This window comes from Lithobates pipiens, unplaced genomic scaffold (genome assembly GCF_037356315.1).
Source record: "Lithobates pipiens isolate NorthernLeopardFrog02 unplaced genomic scaffold, aLitPip1_a1.2 Scaffold_22, whole genome shotgun sequence".
NCBI classification, from domain to species: domain Eukaryota; kingdom Metazoa; phylum Chordata; class Amphibia; order Anura; family Ranidae; genus Lithobates; species Lithobates pipiens.
Window position 1 is genome coordinate 87,452,378 of NW_027507784.1, and position 20,019 is coordinate 87,472,396.

Sequence of the window (20,019 nt, forward strand, 5' to 3'; positions counted from 1 at the left end):
GATGGACAAAGTAGCTGGGCCAGCACTGAGACACTCCTACAAGAGGAGAGGGCTATGGTATGCTTGGAGGGAGGGTGCTGCGCTAGGGAACTTACACTGCTAAAATAGTCACAATTGCCAGCAGGTTCAAAAGCACATTGCAAGAGAGTTAAAAATAAATAAAAAGGGTATGGAAATAAAATAAATAAATACTAGACTAAGGCCCCTTTCACATGGGTGGATAAAATTGTGCTTTTAGCTGTGGACAGATGAAGTTATCTACCGCAGCCAAATGCACACACTGCATTTAGCGCTGGTTTAGTTACATGCGGTTTTGTGCAGATAGAAAAAATAAAGTTGACTGCATCCAGGAACGATTTAGCACAGCTATCTGCACATAACAGCAGGTAATCGCAGTGTACTATTTCTCCAGCAGATAGCAGCGGCAACAAGAAAAGAAAAACAGGAAGCACATCAGAAATGGAAAGAATGTTTTGAACGCAGCCGCATGTAAACTCTGCTAATCGCAATGTACAACTGTAAGTGAACGCTGTGCCAGGATTCTCTGAATTTCAAAATAACAAAACATGCTTTTAACAGCGGCAGAACAGCCGCCCGTGTGAAAGGGGCCGTTATACATTAAAAAAATAAATATATATAATAATAATAATAATAATAATAATTCCTGCCAGTTCTAGACCCTGTGTGGAGGCTTCCTGTCTAGCGGGCAAAGCACAGGTTTGTTTTAAAGCTGCTTCATTAGCAGCTTGACAACTACATTGCACTCTTAACTATATGACGTCTCCGTTATATAGAGTCTTGTGTCAAAGACTCACATGCTATTGCCGTCATAGAAATAGTTCAGACTGAATGACATCACACAGGAAATGGTATATCCGAGAATTGCAGAGAAACTGGATGCATGATGACCGCACCTGTCAATTCAGCTTCTTTCATATATCCAGTTCTGCCAGACCAAAAATATTCCTCTATTGTTTGAAAATGTCATTTACAGAAACCTGACACTAATTAGATGTACTCAAATAAACCAGCAAAAAAAATTAAAAATAAAATATATAAAAAAAAAAGGGAGCATGGAGAGAACAGATCTAAAATGATATCCAACAATTTCCTTCATATTTATGTAAAATATTGCAGCTCGACTGAAGAGAAAGCTGGATGTCGGCTTTAATGACTTTTAACACAGAGGTGTAACTAATTCTGTAGTATAGGTGTGCGTAGCCTATTGCGTTAGGGTTGCACCCCAAAGCTCAAATACACATGCCTGTGTGTGAGTGAGTATGTATGTATGTATGTATGTATGTATGTATGTATGTATATACACATATATACACACACACACATATACATACATATACACATACATATACATATACATACATATATATATATATATATATATATATATATATATATATATATATATATATATATATATATATATATATATATATATATATACACACATATATACACACACCTAGAAATAAAATGTAAACATGTATTAAAACATGGACGGTGTCAGAAGGGCAGTGGATGTGTCAGTAGTGCATTGGACATGTCAGTAGGACAGAGGTTGGTGTCAGTGGGACAGTAGAGGGTGTCAGAAGTTTTTTTTTTTCTTTTTTTTTTTTTCTCCACAATATTATTATCTATCTTTTTTTTTTTTTACAATATTATATTATAATTGTTTTAGGGGCCCTGTTGGGGGGCTTTGGTGAAATATCAGGGGATATAAACAGACCCCTGATGTCTCACTTTTGAAACAAACAAAAGGGACTGAGGACAGAGATTCCCCGGTCCTTTTCGCTTCAGCCTCAGTTTCACCAGCCCCTTCCCCCACTCTCCATCAGTAAGCTGGCAGCGTGTGGGTTGGGGGAGGCACGTGGAAGGGGACCTAGGCAGCAGGGGGAATCTGCATAACACAGGGTGATTAGGGTGTGCCCCGGCACACCCTGTGCACACGCCCATTGTTCTGTAGATGCATGCAGCCAACCAAAAAGGTCAAGGGCCTCCAGGAGCCCAGCTTGGGCCCCAAAAAACCCAGCAATTACAAACTGACAGTATCTGGTTGGAATCTGATCCACCAACAATCCCACCTAGAGGACCTTCCAGAGAAGTGGTGTGGTGAAGACTCACCCTTTTGGGGACCTCCAATCAGGATGACTGCTTTCAACATTTCTGCAAATCTACAAAACAAATAAATAAAAGACACAAAACATCAGTAAATGAGACGGATGACAAACTCAACAACAGAACGACAGGTGGAGCGATGAGTGTTCAGAAACTCTGACATGTTTTTTTACTGGTACAAGCAAAGTAACAATGGTCAGGAGAGGACGGTGCACAAGGTACGGGCAAATAACAGGACAATACAAAATAAAGCCCAATCTCCCCTTCCAGAACTTCTGGGGATGGGGGAGGCTTCCCTTTGGGGTGTAGAGATTCCAAAAAGGGACATGGGGAAGGCTCTTCCTTTAGGTGAGGACCTACCAGGGACTGGAGGGCTCACCTTATGGGTAAAAACCTACCAAAGACGGGGGGGGGGGGGGGGGGGTTGAAATGGCTTCTGAGAACCTAGCAAGGACTAGAGGAGGGACGGGCTCCACTTGCTGGGAAAGGGGTAAAGATTTCCCTAGTGGATGAGGACCTACCAAGGAGGGGGGAGGGCTACCTTTGGGGTTCAAAACCTACCGGGAACTGGGGAGGGGGGCTGTCCTTGGGGGCCAGGTGCTACCAAAGACTGGGGTATTGGGGAGGGGGGGCTCCCATTGTCAGTGAGGCCTGACCAGGAACTAGTGAAGGAAGGGGGGTCTGTCCTTGTGGCTAAGGACCTAATAGGTATTGGGGGGGGGCTCCCCTTGTGGACGAGGACCTACCTATTGTAGACTTGAGGGGAAGTGTGGGGCTCTCTTTGTGACTGAGGACACATCAAGCACTGTGGGGGTGCTCCCCTTGGGGGAGGGGAGAGGGGGGTCTCTCAGACTCTGGGGGGGGGGGGAGAGAGGAGGGGGGGTCTCTCAGACTCTGGGGGGGGAGGGAGGGGGGTCTCTCAGACTCTGGGGGGGGGAGGGAGGGGGGGAGTGGAGAGAGGAAGGGGGTCTCTCAGACTCTGGGGGGAGGAAGGGGAGAGCGGAGGGGGGTCTCTCAGACTCTGGGGGGAGGAATAGGGGGGGTCTTAGACTTTGAGGAGAGGGGGGAAGGGAAGGCTCCCCTGCTGGGTGATCTCTCTGTGTATCTACAAAGCAGAGCTCAGTGACACCTCCAGCCAGGCCTGTCATCCTCCATACGCTGTAAATGAATTACAGGTCCCAGCCTGTCAAGTCTGCAGTCACACAGTCGGGCTGTCTCTCCCCCAATGCAATACAATACAATGACAGTAAGCAGCAACCTGCAGCTCTCACCTGATTCTTCTTCTTCTTCTTCTTCTTCTCCACTTCCTCCTCTGTGGCTCACTGTGGCACGTCAGCACCGCGAAGCATGCCGGAAGTTGTAGTTTGCCGGCTGGAAGGTTCCTGATTGGCAGGCCGGAGTCAGGTGGCTCTGTCTATACAGGGCGTGACCCCCTGGTAACTAAGGTAACCGAGAACCGGATTGTTTGGAAGCTAAGTTTAGCTTTTTGGTAAAGTAGAATAGTTTTTAGATCACGTGACGGGGCCCCGCCCCTCTTCAGTCACCTGATTCGCCTCCCTAGCCAGTCACAGCCTCGCACAGCTACGGGGGGGAGGAGTCAGTGAGTACACACCTCCGTCTGACTGCTTTCTGATTGGCCTGCATATGTGACCTGGACCATTCCAATTTGGGATATAGGGATGTGTTGGATAGAGTAAAGAAGGGTTCTAACACCTGTCAGTTTTTTTATTTTATTTTTTATGCCATCCTACTCCTTTGAGGAAGCAGCATTGTTTCGAAATGGCACTCCAATAACACACACAGTCTTTGATTTCAGCAATAGGTGTAGTTAGCATTCGACCAGAGTTCAATGTAAAATTAGATTCGAATTTCAGTCCAAATTTCTGACATTTGGATGAGTTTTGTTGCGTTATTCGGAGCATTCGGGAAAATTTGTTTATATTGTAATTCGGGTATATCCAGATCTCCGAATAACAAAAAATGAATCCGAATATTAAAAAAGAAAAAACTGAAATAAATCTTAAAATTAAACACTTATAACATTAACCACTTCAGCCAACGAAGCATTTACCCCCTTCCTGATCAGGCCTTTATTTTTTTTTTTTTTGCGATTCGGCACTCAGTCGCTTTATCTGACAATTGCGCGGTCGTGCGACGTTGTACACAAACACAATTGATGTCCTTTTTTTTCCCACAAATAGAGCTTTCTTTTAGCGCCATTTGATCACCTCTACGTTTGTTTGTTTTTTTTGTTTGTTTTTTCGCTTTAAACAAAAAAAGACAGACAATTTAAAAAAATATATATATATATATTTTTTTTTTACTTTTTGCTATACGAAATATCCCAATTTAAAAAAATATATAAATAAATGTCTTCATTATTTTGGGCCAATATGTGTTCTACATATTTTTGGTAAAAAAAAATCGCAATAAGCTTATACTGATTGGTTTGCATGAAATTTATAGCGTCTACAATATAGGGGATAGATTTATGGCATTTTTATTATAAATTAAAAATTTTTTTTACTAGTAATGGCGGTGATCAAGGATTTTTAGCGGGACTGCGCCATTGCAGCGGACAGTTCGGACACTTTTGACACTTTTTTGGGACCACTGACATCTATACAGTGATCAGTGCTAAAAAAAATAGCCACTGATTACTATATAAATGTCACTGGCAGGGAAGGGGTTAACACTGGGGGGGTGGGGGGCGATCAAGGGGTTAAGTGTTTTCTAGTGAGGTCTTTCCAACTGTGGCGGGGAGGGGACTGACAGGGAGTAGAGAGAGATCGCTGTTCCGGATCACCAGGAACAGACAATCTCTCTCTACTCCTCTGATAGAACGGGGATCTGTGTGTTTACATTGACAGATCCCCGTTTCTGGTTCTCTGAGGAGCGATCGCAGGTCCTCGGCGGACATCGTGACCACGCACATCGGCTCCAGCGTGCGCATGCCCCCTAGAGCCTAGAGCTCTTAAAGCGTCTGATGTATAGCTACTGTATAGCTATTGCGCAGGGGAGCTAACCTGCCGCAGTATAAGGATGGCGGCTGATCGGTTCGGCAAGAGGTTAATAGTCAATCTTTATTACATAATAAGATAATATAATGTAAGGTTACCGTCCAGTAGAGCGGCACGATCCTGGCCAAAATGAGAATCACGATTTTTTTTTGCTTAGAATGAAAAGATTGCGATTATCTCACGATTCTCGCGACGTAAACCTTTCATATTATACAAAAAAAATGGGTTAACTTTACTGGTTATGTGGCTAATGACAGAACTCTGGACGGCCGCACTCCAAAGCTAAAACAATGCTTTATTTAAATAATATTTAGGACACAGCAAATGACATCACAGCGAAAGATGCTAACACCTGACGCGTTTCGCACTAAGGCTAGTGCTTTCTCATAGCTGCCATAGCTCAACCAGCTATGAGTAAGTACTAGCCTTAGTGCGAAACGTGTCAGGTTTTAGCATCTTTCGCTGTGATGTCATTTGCTGTGTCCTAAATATTATTTGAAGAAAGCATCGTTTTAGCTTTGAAGTGCGGCCGTCCAGAGTTCTGTCATTATCCACATTATCTGCATGTTGTGGCTCGCACCCGGATCCCTTCACCTGGAGCAATTATCTCTGAGTTCCCAGGACCTGCCTTTGAGCGGTGGTGTATATCTAACTTTACTGGTTATTTTTTTTTTTTTATTATTATTATTAAAGTCATTTTTTCAAAAAAAAATTGCATTTGAAAAACCGCTGCGCAAATACAGTGTGACATAAAATATTGCAACAACCACCATTTTATTCTCTAGGGTGTCTACTAAAAATATATATATAATGTTTGGAGATTCCAAGTAATTTTCTAGCAAAAAAAAAAAAAATTATCTTAACTTGAAACCAACAAATGTGAGAAAAAGGTTTAGTGTTTAAAGAGGAAGTAAATCCTGATGGGTTTACTTCCTCTTTGATTCCCTGCAAAGGTAAAGCATAATGGACTACTATGCATCGCATCACATCGCATAGTAGTCCATTATGTGTCACTTACCTGGCACAGGAGCCAGCAAAGTCACTGCTGTCCCCTGTAGTTCAGAGCGTCCATCTTCTTGGTGGGTCTCCGTGGGTCTCGCTGCTCCGGCGCTGTGATTCACTGGAGCAGTGATGACGTCACTCCCGCGCATGCGCACGGGAGCAGACACTCGTGGCATATCGCCGCGATCTGCAGGTTACCCAGTGCGCCTGCGCGCCGCTGTCTACGGCGCATGCGCCGTAGACAGCGGTGGCTGTCTTCAGGTAAATATCTCCTAAACCGTATAGATTTAGGAGATATTTCTTGGACCTACAGGTAAGCCTTAATCTAGGCTTACCTGTAGGTCAAAGTGGTTTGTAAGGGTTTACAACCACTTTAAGTGGGTTAAACCTTCTTTTACTTAAACAAAGTCTATTCCATTGACAAATTGTTACAATGTTTATACTTAAGCTCAACTGATAAAGAATGTTTTGATTCTTGGCAGACTGTTCAGTTTTTCTCTTCCTTTCTTTTGATGGCTTCAGAAGAGCAGAGAGAATTCTTTGCATAGAAAGAATTGTGAAACACTTTAGTCAAGATCGCGATAAAGATTCTTGACGATTAATTGTGCAGCTCTACCGTCCAGCAACCCCTATGAGAGAGCTAATGAAGCCATGTAAGGAACCCGGTGCTGGGGAGACAGACAGGCAGCCATGGTAAAAGTGGAAAAATCTCCTAACAATGTATAAAACAAAATTAGTAAATATTAATTTGCAATTGCCAAACAAGTGGGTGGGCTTTTTTTAAGCTAATTATAGCCTCAAGCTAGAGTCATGTGCTTAAAGGAACAAAACCCATTGGAATTCATGTTTCTGGTGCCCCGCATGTACATTAGGGGGCCTAATAAATGGCATGGGGGGCAGCCCCCTGTGCCCCATATGGAGCGGCCGCCACTGGTTAAGCCACTGGTTAAGCATAACTAATATATAGCAATTAAAAGAACAATATGAATATCTACTGTATAAAACAATGGTGTATGACACCCCCCTCCCCCCACCAACACCACCACCGGAGCAGGTGACCCAGCTCAGGGCTGATACCTGACACACTTTATGGGCAACACTTCCAATTCACAAAGCCTCTGCTTAGCTGATCTGATAATTTACAACCTCCTGCCACAAAGCACAGCCAGGAAGCTGACACCACTAAATCCCATCACAACTTCCTTTGTGACTTGCCATTTTTGTAAATATTTTATTCTATCTTTTCATGTGACAACACTGAAGAAATGACACTTTGCTACAATGTAGAGTAGTGAGTGTACAGCTTGTATAACAGTGTACATTTGCTGTCCCCTCAAAATAACTCAACACACAGCCATTAATGTCTAAACTGCTGGCAACAAAAGTAAGTACACCCCTAAGTCAAAATTTCCAAATTGAAGCCAAAGTGTCAATATTTTGTGTGGCCACCATTATTTTCCAGCACTGCCTTAACCCTCTTGGGCATGGAGGTCACCAGAGCTTCACAGGTTGCCACTGGAGTCCTCTTCCACTCCTCCATGATGACATCACAGAGCTGGTGGATGTTAGAGACCTTGCACTCCTCCACCTTACGTTTGAGGATGTCCCACAGATGCTCAATAGGGTTTATTGGGTTGCTTGACCAGTCCATCACCTTTAGCAGAGGAGAACACTCAGACTTTATAAAAGGTGGAACTGTGAGTTGAATCTTCCTGCTTTTCCCTGATCTCTTCAGAGCGATAAACCCGAAAGAAGAGACACAGGACCCAGACCAACAGTCATGCTATTTTGAACACTTGAGAGGATTTAGTCTGACAAGTTGGCTGCTTCTGAGGACTGCTTCTCGTGACATCTCTTGACCAATTGGATTGTCTTACAACTTGATCTGGAGCCCAGATGTGGAGGTCCCATATTTTGGTGGTTGCACCATAAGCCTTGTTAGCTCACTGAGCATATGCCCATTTGAGTCTTCTCACTCCGGTAAGCCTCCTCACTAACCGGTGGTGGTTCTATTGTCTGTCTCTTCACCTCAACATTGATGTCACTTGGAATCCCACCTCTAGTTACACAATTTGTTTTCTAGACATGGGCGCCGTCAATTTTTTTTTTGTTTCGTTCCGTTTCGTTCTATACGAAAAAAAAAATTGTATTTCCTAGTTCGTGTATGAAATTCAATTCAGATTCGTACGAAATACGAATTTTCGTTATATTCGTAAACTTTTCGTTAAATAACGAAAGTTCATTATGATGAATTTATCATTATGAGGGGCTCCCACCATCCTTGTGCTGTGCTGACTTCCTGGGGTTTTAACCTTTAGTTTTGTTAACTTTTTGTAAAAGTAACGAAAGTTCGTTATGATGAATTTATCATTATGAGGGGTTCCCACCATCCCTGTGCTGTGCTGACTTCCTCTGATTGGTGAACGAAACACCAGTCATGTTTCTGTTAATTTGGATCTGAAATTCGGATTTTGTATGAAATTCATAAGCATAGAAATTCCCATAGGGTTCCTACCACCTCTGTGCTGAGTTCCCAGGTCTGTACACCTGTCCATTATGAGGGGTTCCCACCATCCCTGTGCTGAGTTCCCGGGTCTGAGTGTACACCCGCTGTGCCCATTATGAGGGCTTCCCACCATCCCTGTGCTGTGCTGACTTCCTCTGATTGGTGAACAAAACACCAGTCATGTTTCTGTTAATTTGGATCCGAAATTCCGAAATTCGGTAACGAAATTTCGTATTGCGGATGAAATTCGTAAGCATAGAAATTCCCCTTAGGGTTCCCACCATCCCTGTGCTGACTTCCTGGGGTTTTAACTTTTAGGTTCATTAACTTTTTGTAACAATTACGAATTTTCGTTATGATGAATTTATCATTATGAGGGGTTCTCACCATCCCTGTGCTGTGCTGACTTCCTGGGTTTTTAATTTTTAGGTTTGTTAACTTTTCATTAATTACGAATTTTTGTTATGAATTTGGATCCAAAATTTGTAAACAAAATTTCATAATTCGTCCGGAATTCGTATGCATAAAAATTCGTATTTCGGATTCGTATGAATTTTCGGAAATTCACACGAATTTTCGCTTCGTACTAAACTAATCGCTCATGCCTATTGTTTTCACTATCTATTCAAAGACTGTTATGTTTATGTTTCAAAACAACCTTTATAAAATGGCACACGGACTTTAGGTTGTCTTTGCGGTCATTGCACATTGTACATTAGTTTGTATATACATGTATTTTTAAATTTTTTTGGTGCACTGCACAAAAATTTTACTTTTCACCTATTTTTTGATTTACACTTGTCGTAGTGTTTTGCTGGCTGCTATTAGATATATGTCAGTGCCTTCAGGATACGATAAAAGGACCCTCCTGTTAATCACCTGCTGTATTGGCCTTCACTGGTCATCCTCCATTAGCCTTTTCTCATGCCGCGTAAACACACAACCGGACTTTCTGGCAGAATAGGTCCGACGTCCGATCGTGTGTGGGATAATCCGATAGTTTTTCATTAAAAAATTTCAGACGGACCTAGAAATAGAACATGTTTCAAATCTGTCCGATGGACTCAATTCCTATCGGGAAAACCATTCGTCTGTGTGCTGGTCCAATGGACCAAATACGACGCTAGGGCAGCTATTGGCTACTGGCTATTGAACTTCCTTTTCTAGTCCCGTCGTACTTCATCGAATGAACTTTCGAAACGGACTTTAGTCCGTTCATGTGTGGGCAAATCTGTTCGTTCGGAAGTCCGTCGTAACTCCGCCTAAAGTCTGTCAGGAAGACCGTCGCACCTTTTCTGCCAGAAAGTCCGGTCGTGTGTACGCGGCATTAGTGGTTACAGGACTAGGAACAATTCTTTTCCATTTTTTTCAGAGATAATTTGAACAGCATTAGTTATAGGTTTGAACCCTGATGGGTTTACTTCCTCTTTGTTTCCCTGCAAAGGTGATGCATAATGGGCTACTATGCATCGCATAGTAGGCCATTATGTGTCACTTACCTGACACAGGAGCCAGCAATGTCACTGCTGTCCCCTCTTCCACGGAGCGTCCATCTTCTTTCCGGGTATCGTGGCTCCGGCGCTGTGATTGGCATGCGCACGGGAGCCGCCACTAACAGTATATCGCCGTTTGCAGCAGCATGCTCAGTGCGCCTGCGCGCCGCTGTCTACGGCGCATGCTCCATAGACAGCGGTGCCTGTCTTTTTGCAAATATCTCCTAAACCATGTAGGTTTAGGAGATATTTCTTGGACCTACAGGTAAGCCTTAATCTAGACTTACCTGTAGGTCAAAGTGGTCTGTAAGGGTTTACAACCACTTTAACCACTTGCCTACTGGGCACTTAAAGCGGAGGTCCACCCTAAAGTGGACCTTCCGCTCATTGGAATCCTCCCCCCCCTCCGGTGTTGTAAAATTTCATGCGACCCGTGATTTTCGCTCACCCCGTCACTTCCGGTGAGGCTACGTCATTCGCACAGCTGACGGCGGGCCTTTACTGCGCATGTGTCAATCCCCTGCCCTTAACAGCGCATGCGCTGTAGATTTATTCTCACGGTGGAGAAAAATTATAGCCTCGAGTGGGCGGAGACTTGCGGGTGGGCGGGCGGAGCTGAACAGATGCTCAGGACGTCAGCAGCAGCCCCGCCCACCCTAATAACATGCCTCTGAATATTAAGTGGTGGTGAAAAATCACACTCAAGTGGGCGGAGATTTTCTCCAGGCGAAGGCTTCAGGAAAATGTCTCCGGAATCAGGGACAGGTGTGAATAGAGACGAGTCCTGGAAGATGCTGATAAAAGGGACATTGGTGGAATGGAAGGGGTTTGGAGAGGAGGTGGGCAGGGGAGCTGTTTTGGTCTAAAGCAGCAAAAGAATCACAACTCCCAGCAGGTGAGGGAGGGCTGAGTTCTGGAGCTTGTGGGCTTTGCTGGGACTTTGTAGTTCAGTTCTAGGTGGAGGAAGGATGCACAGAGCATGCTGGGATATGTAGTGCTCCGGTGTGGGGGAGGGGACATGCTGGGATATGTAGTGCTCCGGTGTGGGGGGACGGGACATGCTGCGATATGTAGTGCTCTGGTGTGGGGGAGGGGGACATGCTGGGATATGTAGTGCTCTGGTGTGGGGGAGGGGACATGCTGGGATATGTAGTGCTCCGGTGTGGGGGAGGGGACATGCTGCGATATGTAGTGCTCCGGTGTGGGGGAGGGGACATGCTGGGATATGTAGTGCTCTGGTGTGGGGGAGGGGACATGCTGGGATATGTAGTGCTCCGGTGTGGGGGAGGGGACATGCTGGGATATGTAGTGCTCCGGTGTGGGGGGACGGGACATGCTGCGATATGTAGTGCTCCGGTGTGGGGGAGGGGACATGCTGGGATATGTAGTGCTCTGGTGTGGGGGAGGGGACATGCTGGGATATGTAGTGCTCCGGTGTGGGGGAGGGGACATGCTGGGATATGTAGTGCTCCGGTGTGGGGGGATGGGACATGCTGCGATATGTAGTGCTCCGGTGTGGGGGGACGGGACATGCTGGGATATGTAGTGCTCCGGTGTGGGGGACGGGACATGCTGGGATATGTAGTGCTCCGGTGTGGGGGAGGGGACATGCTGGGATATGTAGTGCTCTGGTGTGGGGGCGGGGACATGCTGGGATATGTAGTGCTCTGGTGTGGGGGTGGGGGGACATGCTGGGATATGTAGTTCCCCGGTGTGGGGGTGGGGACATGCTGGGATATGTAGTGCTCTGGTGTGGGGGAGGGGATATGCTGGGATAGGTAGTGCTCTGGTGTGTGTGTGTGTGTGTGTGTGTGTGTGTGTGTGTGTGTGTGGGGGGGGGGGGGGACACATGCTGGGATATGTAGTACTCCTCCAGTGTGGGGGATAATGTATAGATTGATGTCGGTGTCCCCGTCTCATCTCCTTCCTGTCTCCTCTCTCAGGCACCATGCTGTACGAAATCTCCAGGATCATCCAGGGCGGCGCTGCCGTCTGCCGCCACGCCTCCACCGCCGCCGCCGCCAGGGTAGAGCATGAACACCTATTCCCTGTGAGTACTGATTGGTTGGGGGAGGGGTTAACCGCCTGGAGTGTCCCCAGTGGGGGAGGGGCATGCCACCTAATGTGCGCGCTCTGCTGCCGGACGGAGCCCCATAGACACTATGCCTCTCTGGATATAAATTTGGATACATTTGTAGCCATTCGGATGTATCTGAATCTCGGAGATGAAATGGTAACACATTTTTGTTGAAATTTAATTTACGTTCATCGTTTTCTCACCCATTCCAAATTATTTATGTACGACTTGGATTCGGATCGTTTGGGGGGAGGGGGAGAAACAAAAAGGTCAACCGATTCGAATCCTGTGTCAAGAAATAGCTGGTTGCTAAAGGGGGGGGGGGTGGCCGCCGCCGCCTCCTTAACAACCAATGAGTCATCAGCTGTCAGCGGGCTTCCCTACTGGCTGAAATGTAAAACACCCCACCCCCTTTGTGACATCAACAGCCCAGCGTTACCTGGTTGGTGATGTCACAGGGGCGGGGCCACCCCTTAGCCATGTAAGAACCGTCGGACATTCAACAGCGTGGAGCGTTCGAAAGGGGTTTTTATTTATTTTTAAATTTTTTGGGGTGGAAAGGGTAGGGGTACTACGTACATCATACTCATTCACATAGTTGGAGGTAGTGTGGGATCTGGGGGGGGAATCCTTTGTTTTTTTGCTAATACCCCCCCCCCCTTTCCTTGCCTGCCCCTCGGTCTGCATCGGATAAGGGCCTGGGGGGGACTTTTTATTTACTATTTTTGATCTATGTACACCATACTCATTCACATAGGTGGGTAGGGCGGGATCTGGGGTCCCCCCCCCACAACCACCAGCCAGGGTTGTTGGAAAGAGGCCCTTGTCCCCATCAGCATGGTGCTTAGGGCAGGGCCCTGGTATGGTGACCTGGTATGGTTTGGGGTGGGGGGGCACTTGCTCATACACCCCCCCTTCCCCCTTTCCTGGGTTGCATGCTTGGATAAAGGTCCGGACCCCTATGCTTTTTTTTTTTTTTTTTTTTTTTTTTTTTTTTATTCCTCTTCCCCATCGGGGGGGGGGGGGGGGGGCTGGTGCCCATGCAGGGTTGGTTGTTGGGGGGGGGGGGGGGGGGGGTTTGTTTTTTTTTCCAGGATTTTCTATTGCCAGCACTCATTTGTTTTTACGTTTCAGCTGTCAGTGGGGAATCCCGCTGACAGCCAACGAGTCGTCGGTTGCTAAGGACGTGGCGGACGGCGCCCCCAGCCCGATCCTTAGCAACCAGCTATTTCTTCACACAGAATTTGAATCATTGATCGTGTGGTGTTTGTGTTTTGTTTTGGGTTTTGTTTTGTTTTGTTTTTTGTTTTTTTTATTTTTTGTTTTTTACGAGTTCAAATTGTTTTTCAAAAAATTGTGGAATCTGTCAGAAAATGAATAAACAAAATTAAAATTTTTAACTAAAATTCTGAAACCAAAATTTGGTAACGTAAGAAATTTGAATGTTCTGCACACACCTCTAGTGCCGCTCACACCCTGACCGCGGGACGGTGATCGCTGTCAGTGGGAGGTGATCCCAAACATCTGCTTCCTATAGGCTGAATATCCACCAAAGACTCCACCCAGAATGTCTTCTTTTTAACCCTCCCAATCATAGAAAAGCCAAAGCGAAGGGCACAGGTCTGACATCTGTTTATTTATTTTTAAATCTGCAGGCCGCCCTCCAACCGCGGGACTACGCCGTGCCCAACCCCACCTGGAACCCCGAAACCAAGAGGCTGTACGAGGAGCTGAGCCGAGACCCGAGCTGGAGGAGACTTCCCTCCTACGAGGAGTTCGCTGGCAGCAGATCGAGTACAAGAATAAGAATAGTGTTTGGCTGTGGTGGGGGATGACATTAGAGTGTAAGCTCCTCTGGTGACCTCTGACCTCCTCCTGTACAGGTATGAGCCTGGAGGCCGACGGGGAAACTCGTTTCTTCACCAGGAACCTGGACCAGGAAGGAATCGGCTTTGAGTATTGTATGTTCTATAACGAGGCGGAGAAGAGGACAGTCTGCATATTCCAGCCCGGGCCCTATCTGGGGGGCCTCGCAGGGTGAGCGTTATTTTCATTTTTTTTTTTTTCTTTTTTTCTTTTCTTCGCAGAGCCTACCCTAACCAGAATCCTTTGGTTCCTCGGGCTCTCCTTGTTCTCCTTCCACCTCTCGCGTCCCCTCTTGCCTTCTTCTAGGTACACACACGGGGGCTGCATCGCCACCATCGTAGACTCCACCGTGGGGGCGGGAATTGTAAACAGCATCGGACCGGCTATGACCGCCAACCTGAACCTCGACTATCGGAGGTAAGCGCCCAGGGGGGAGAAGAGGACCTACCTGACACTACATGGTTGTCAGGAGATTGTACAATCGATGGCCGGCGGTGATGATGTGGTAGTGACAGGGGAAGAATAATATTGGGGAGACTCTCGCGGGGGGGGGGGGGGTAGGAGTTGTTGATGTTCTGAAGCTGTGATAGCAGAGAGGTGTAATGAGGTTCTCTTTGTGTCTGTAGTCCGATTCCTCTGGGATCCACAGTCCTCATAGACAGCCGAGTGGAGAAGGTCGACGGTCAGAAAGTCTACACCAGATGCCAGGTCCGCAGTCATGACAGCGCTGTGCTTCACAGCGAGGCCACCGGTGAGGACTACTGCTGGGAAATCTTCATTCTGTAACTCCATTCCTCCCTCTCTTGTCTCTCCTGTCACTCATCTGTGGTTTCTGATCTGTCGCTCCTGTCATTGCTCTTCTGTCCCTCCTCCTCCTCTGCCATTCCTGTTTCTTGTCTGCTGTTTCTGACTCTGCTCCTTTGTTGCTCCTCTGCCGGTGCTGGCGTTGCTCCGCTGCCATTCCTGTTTCTTGTCTGCTGTTCCTGTTGCTGCCCCTCTGCCATTCCTGACATTGCTCCTCTGTCCCTTCTTGTTGCTGCTCCTCTCTCCTTCTTGTCTGCCGTTCCTCTGTTGCTGCTCCTCCTCTGTCTCTCCTGTCATTGCTCCCGACGTTGCTCCTCTGCTGTTCCTCTTCATTGTCTGCTGTTCCTGACGTTGCTTCTCTGCCGTTTCTGTTATTGCTCCTCTCTTCCTCTGTCATTCCTGGTGTTGCTCCTCTGTTGTTGCTCCTCTGTCCCTGCTGTTGCTGCTCCTCTCTCCCTCCTTCTCTGCCGTTCCTAGCATTGCTCCTCTGCCATTCCTCTTGTTTCTTGTCTGTTGTTCCTGTCGCTGCTCGTCTGCCGTTCCGGTCGTTGCCAATCCTGTCATTGCTCCTCTGCCATTCCTTTTTGTTTGTTTCTTGTCTGCTGGTCCTGACACTGCTCCTTTGTTGCTCCTCTGCTGTTCCTGTTGCTGCTCCTCTGCCATTCCTGACATTGCTCCTCTGTCCCTCCTTGTTGCTGCTCCTCTCCTTCTTCTCTGCCGTTCCTCTGTTGCTGCTCCGCCTCTGTCTCTCCTGTCATTGCTCCCGACGTTGCTCCTCTGCTGTTCCTCTTCATTGTCTGCTGTTCCTGACGTTGCTTCTCTGCCGTTTCTGTCATTGCTCCTCTCTCTCCCTCCTCTGCCATTCCTGGTGCTGCTCCTCTCTCCCTCTTTCCCGTTCCTGGCTTTGCTCCTCTGCCATTCCTCTTGTTTCTTGTCTGCTGTTCCTGTCGCTGCTCCTCTGCCGTTCCTGTTGCTGCTCCTCTTTCCTTCTCTGCCATTCCTAGCGTTGCTCCTCTGCCACTCCTGTTTCTTTGTCTGCTGTTCCTGTCACTGCTCCTCTCTCCCTCCTCTGCCATCCCTGTTGTCTGCTGATCCTGTTGCTGCTCCTCTCTCCCTCCTTCTCTGCCATTCCGGTTTCTTGTCTGCTGTTTCTGTTGCTGCTCCTCTCTCATTCCTCCTCCTCCTCCTCCCTCCTCTGCCTTTTCTGTTGCTCTTGTTGTTGTTCTGACAATTTACACTTTTTTTTTTTCTCTCCTCCAGCTTTGTACGTTATGTTGAAGTCAGGAGAATCTGAAGCCCGACTATAATTTGCACATCTCAGACCTCAAGAAATGTTACAGATTCTGTTGGTTGGCAGCTGCACTTTGTACTGTAATGTATCCTGTCTGTCACTAGAGGGCAGCAGATCCCGTACCATAGAAACCCTCCTGGGAGAACTTTTTTATAATGTACTCACCGCTCTCTTGGATTGATCTTTTGTAGCGGTCCCTTTTTTCTAGGTGCAATGACCTCAAACCCGCCCCCACCATGTACCCGTTTTTGTACAGCCCTGTTCTTTGCCTCCTCCCAACCAAATGTAATTAATAATCGTTCATAATTATTGTATGTGACGTTTATTTAAACTGAATAAATACAGAAAATATTTTCACAGCATTTCAAGTGTTGCAAATACCTTCATTGTATCTTCTTCATCCTGGGGACCGTTCCTCCTCTCGCTTCATCCTCGGGACCGTTCCTCCTCTCGCTTCATCCTGGGGACCGTTCCTCCTCTCCTCATCCTGGGGAACATAACTCCTTTTGCCTCTTCGAGGGAACCATTCATCCTCTCTCCTCATGCTGGGAACCATTCCTCCTCTCTTCTCACCCTGAGGACCATTCCTACTCCTCATGCTGGGGACCATTCCTCCTCTCCTCTTCTCACCCTGAGGACCATTCCTACTCCTCATCCTGGACACCATTCCTCATCTCTCCTCATCCTGGACACCATTCCTCATCTCTCCTCATCCTGGACACCATTCCTCATCTCTCCTCATCCTGGACACCATTCCTCCTCTCTCCTCATCCTGGAGACAATTCCTCCTCTCTCCTCATCCTGGAGACAATTCCTCCTCTCTCCTCATCCTGGAGACAATTCCTCCTCTCTCCTCATCCTGGAGACAATTCCTCCTCTCTCCTCATCCTGGAGACAATTCCTCCTCTCTCCTCATCCTGGAGACAATTCCTCCTCTCTCCTCATCCTGGAGACAATTCCTCCTCTCTCCTCATCCTGGAGACAATTCCTCCTCTCTCCTCATCCTGGAGACAATTCCTCCTCTCTCCTCATCCTGGAGACAATTCCTCCTCTCTCCTCATCCTGGAGACAATTCCTCCTCTCTCCTCATCCTGGAGACAATTCCTCCTCTCTCCTCATCCTGGAGACAATTCCTCCTCTCTCCTCATCCTGGAGACAATTCCTCCTCTCTCCTCATCCTGGAGACAAGGATCCTGGATGAGGAGAGAGGAGGAATTGTCATCAGGATCAGGAGAGAAGAGGAATTGTCATCAGGATGAGGAGACACAAGAAAGGGTCTCCAGGATGAGGAGAGAAGAGGAAGGTTCTCCAGGATTAAGAGAGGTATCTCCCCAGCTGGACACACACCAGTTCAACCTAACAATGGTTATCCCCATCTTGTCCATGCCATGTACAATCACCCCCATCCTCTCCATGCCATGTACAATCACCCCCCATCCTCTCCATGCCATGCGCCATCATCCCCCATCCTCTCCATGCCATGTGCCATCTGTTATCCCCCATCCTCTTCATGCCATGTGTCATCATCCCCCATCCTCTCCATGCCATGTGTCATCACCCCCCATCCTTTTCTTTGTTCTTCTCCTGTTAGACACATCCTGAGCCCGGAAGTCCCATCTTCTCCCCCATACCTGAAACTAGACAAGAGAAGTTGGCATTGTCCTCCACCTGAGGCTGGGGACCCCTGAGTTGGTGGACACTTTGGGGGGGGGGGGGGCAGCCTTGTATATGGGGATTCCACCATTCTATGGATCGGGGGCCCCTGTATATTGTTCTCTGCAGCCTTGTCAGCCGGTCCCAGCCACATTGCTACCCATTAATAGACGCTCACAGACCAGCACCTGGTAGAGACGTGGCAGGAGGGACTCCTAAGGGTGAGTGATGGCATGTAAACCTGCAAGACCTAGTGAACCCCTAGAAGAGTGAGTGTGGCTCCACCCACCATATTCTGGGGTCACCAGTGAGATCAGCCTCCATATTCCAGGATCACCAGTAAGCCCGGCCTCCATATTCTGGAATGTGGGGTCACCAGTGAGATCAGCCTGCATATTTTGGGGTCACTGATGAGTCCGGACTCCATATTCTGCACTGTGGGGTCACCGCTGGAGCCAGCCTCCATATTCTGGGGTGTGGGGTCACTGGCCTCCATATTCTGGGGTGTGGGGTCACCGGTGGAGCCGGCCCCTATATTCTGCACTATGGGGTCACCGCTGGAGCCGGCCTCCATATTCTGGGGTGTGGGGTCACTGGCCTCCATATTCTGGTGTGTGGGGTCACCGGTGTAGCCGGCCTCCATATTCTGGGGTGTGGGGTCACTGGCCTCCATATTCTGGTGTGTGGGGTCACCGGTGTAGCCGGCCTCCATATTCTGGGGTGTGGGGTCACCGGCCTCCATATTCTGCACTGTGGGGTCACCGGCCCCCATATTGTGCACTGTGGGGTCACCGCTGGAGCCGGCCTCCATATTCTGGGGTATGGGGTCACTGGCCTCCATATTCTGGGGTGTGGGGTCACCGGTGGAGCTGGCCTCCATATTCTGGGGTGTGGGGTCACTGGCCTCCATATTCTGGGGTGTGGGGTCACCGGTGGAGCTGGCCTCCATATTCTGGGGTGTGGGGTCACTGGCCTCCATATTCTGGGGTGTGGGGTCACCGGCCTCCATATTCTGCACTGTGGGGTCACCGGCCCCCATATTCTGCACTGTGGGGTCACCGCTGGAGCCGGCCTCCATATTCTGGGGTATGGGGTCACTGGCCTCCATATTCTGGGGTGTGGGGTCACTGGTGGAGCTGGCCTCCATATTCTGGGGTGTGGGGTCACTGGCCTCCATATTCTGGGGTGTGGGGTCACCGGCCCCCATATTCTGCACTGTGGGGTCACCGGCCCCCATATTCTGCACTGTGGGGTCACCGCTGGAGCCGGCCTCCATATTCTGGGGTATGGGGTCACTGGCCTCCATATTCTGGGGTGTGGGGTCACCGGTGGAGCTGGCCTCCATATTCTGGGGTGTGGGGTCACCGGCCCCCATATTGTGCACTGTGGGGTCACCGCTGGAGCCAGCCTCCATATTCTGGGGTATGGGGTCACTGGCCTCCATATTCTGGGGTGTGGGGTCACCGGTGGAGCTGGCCTCCATATTCTGGGGTGTGGGGTCACTGGCCTCCATATTCTGGGGTGTGGGGTCACCGGCCTCCATATTCTGCACTGTGGGGTCACCGGCCCCCATATTCTGCACTGTGGGGTCACCGCTGGAGCCGGCCTCCATATTCTGGGGTATGGGGTCACTGGCCTCCATATTCTGGGGTGTGGGGTCACCGGTGGAGCCGGCCTCCATATTCTGGGGTGTGGGGTCACCGGCCCCCATATTGTGCACTGTGGGGTCACATATTATAAGATCAAAAACAGGCAGTGGTAAAAAAAAAAAAAAAAAATCTTATAGTAAGTGCATATAGTGGCTCTCCTACTATGTATATTCATTGTGGCCAAAATTGGTGTGTTTCTTGCGTAGGACCGCTGAGCCTTGTTGTTCACAGCTTGAAGCCATGATTTTTCTTCACCAGTGAAGAAAATCTTGGGGTGGGCGGGGACGTTCTCACCATCTGTTCAGCTCCGCCCGCCCACCCGCAAGTCTCCGCCCACTCGAGGCTATAATTTTTCTCCACCGTGAGAATAAATCTACAGCGCATGCGCTGTTAAGGGCAGGGGATTGACACATGCGCAGTAAAGGCCCGCCGTCAGCTGTGCGAATGACGTAGCCTCACCGGAAGTGACGGGGTGAGCGAAAATCACGGGTCGCATGAAATTTTACAACACCGGCGCCACAATTG

The 20,019-nt window shown here is 48.2% G+C and overlaps 2 protein-coding genes across 2 annotated transcripts in view; one reads left to right on the forward strand and one right to left on the reverse strand.

Moving 5' to 3' along the window:
- Positions 1 to 3,618, reverse strand: part of GMPPA (GDP-mannose pyrophosphorylase A) — a 37,023-nt gene extending 33,405 nt beyond the window's left edge. Inside the window, exons 1-2 of the mRNA XM_077447839.1 lie at positions 3,405 to 3,618; positions 2,140 to 2,189 (exon numbers count right to left, since the gene is read on the reverse strand). Of these exons, the coding sequence (XP_077303965.1) occupies positions 2,140 to 2,179 (40 nt within the window). The 5' untranslated portion in view covers positions 2,180 to 2,189; positions 3,405 to 3,618. The remainder of the gene's footprint in view (positions 1 to 2,139; positions 2,190 to 3,404) is intronic.
- Positions 3,619 to 10,875: 7,257 nt separating this feature from the next.
- On the forward strand, positions 10,876 to 14,883 carry LOC143925678 (acyl-coenzyme A thioesterase THEM4-like). Its single transcript, XM_077450141.1, has 6 exons — positions 10,876 to 10,919; positions 12,098 to 12,204; positions 13,887 to 14,025; positions 14,115 to 14,268; positions 14,404 to 14,514; positions 14,724 to 14,883. The coding sequence occupies exons 1-6, from the start codon at positions 10,898 to 10,900 to the stop codon at positions 14,881 to 14,883; spliced, it is 693 nt and encodes a 230-aa protein (XP_077306267.1). The 5' UTR covers positions 10,876 to 10,897.
- Positions 14,884 to 20,019: the final 5,136 nt, after the last annotated feature.

What these genes read in the sequence shown, in the direction of transcription:
- LOC143925678 (XM_077450141.1), top strand. Translation starts at nt 10,898, where the DNA reads ATGTCTCCGGAATCAGGGACAG. An exon ending in GTCTCCGGAATCAGGGACAG is followed by an intron (nt 10,920 to 12,097) that starts GTGTGAATAGAG and finishes CTCCTCTCTCAG; the next exon opens with GCACCATGCTGTACGAAATC. An exon ending in GTTCGCTGGCAGCAGATCGA is followed by an intron (nt 14,026 to 14,114) that starts GTACAAGAATAA and finishes CCTCCTGTACAG; the next exon opens with GTATGAGCCTGGAGGCCGAC.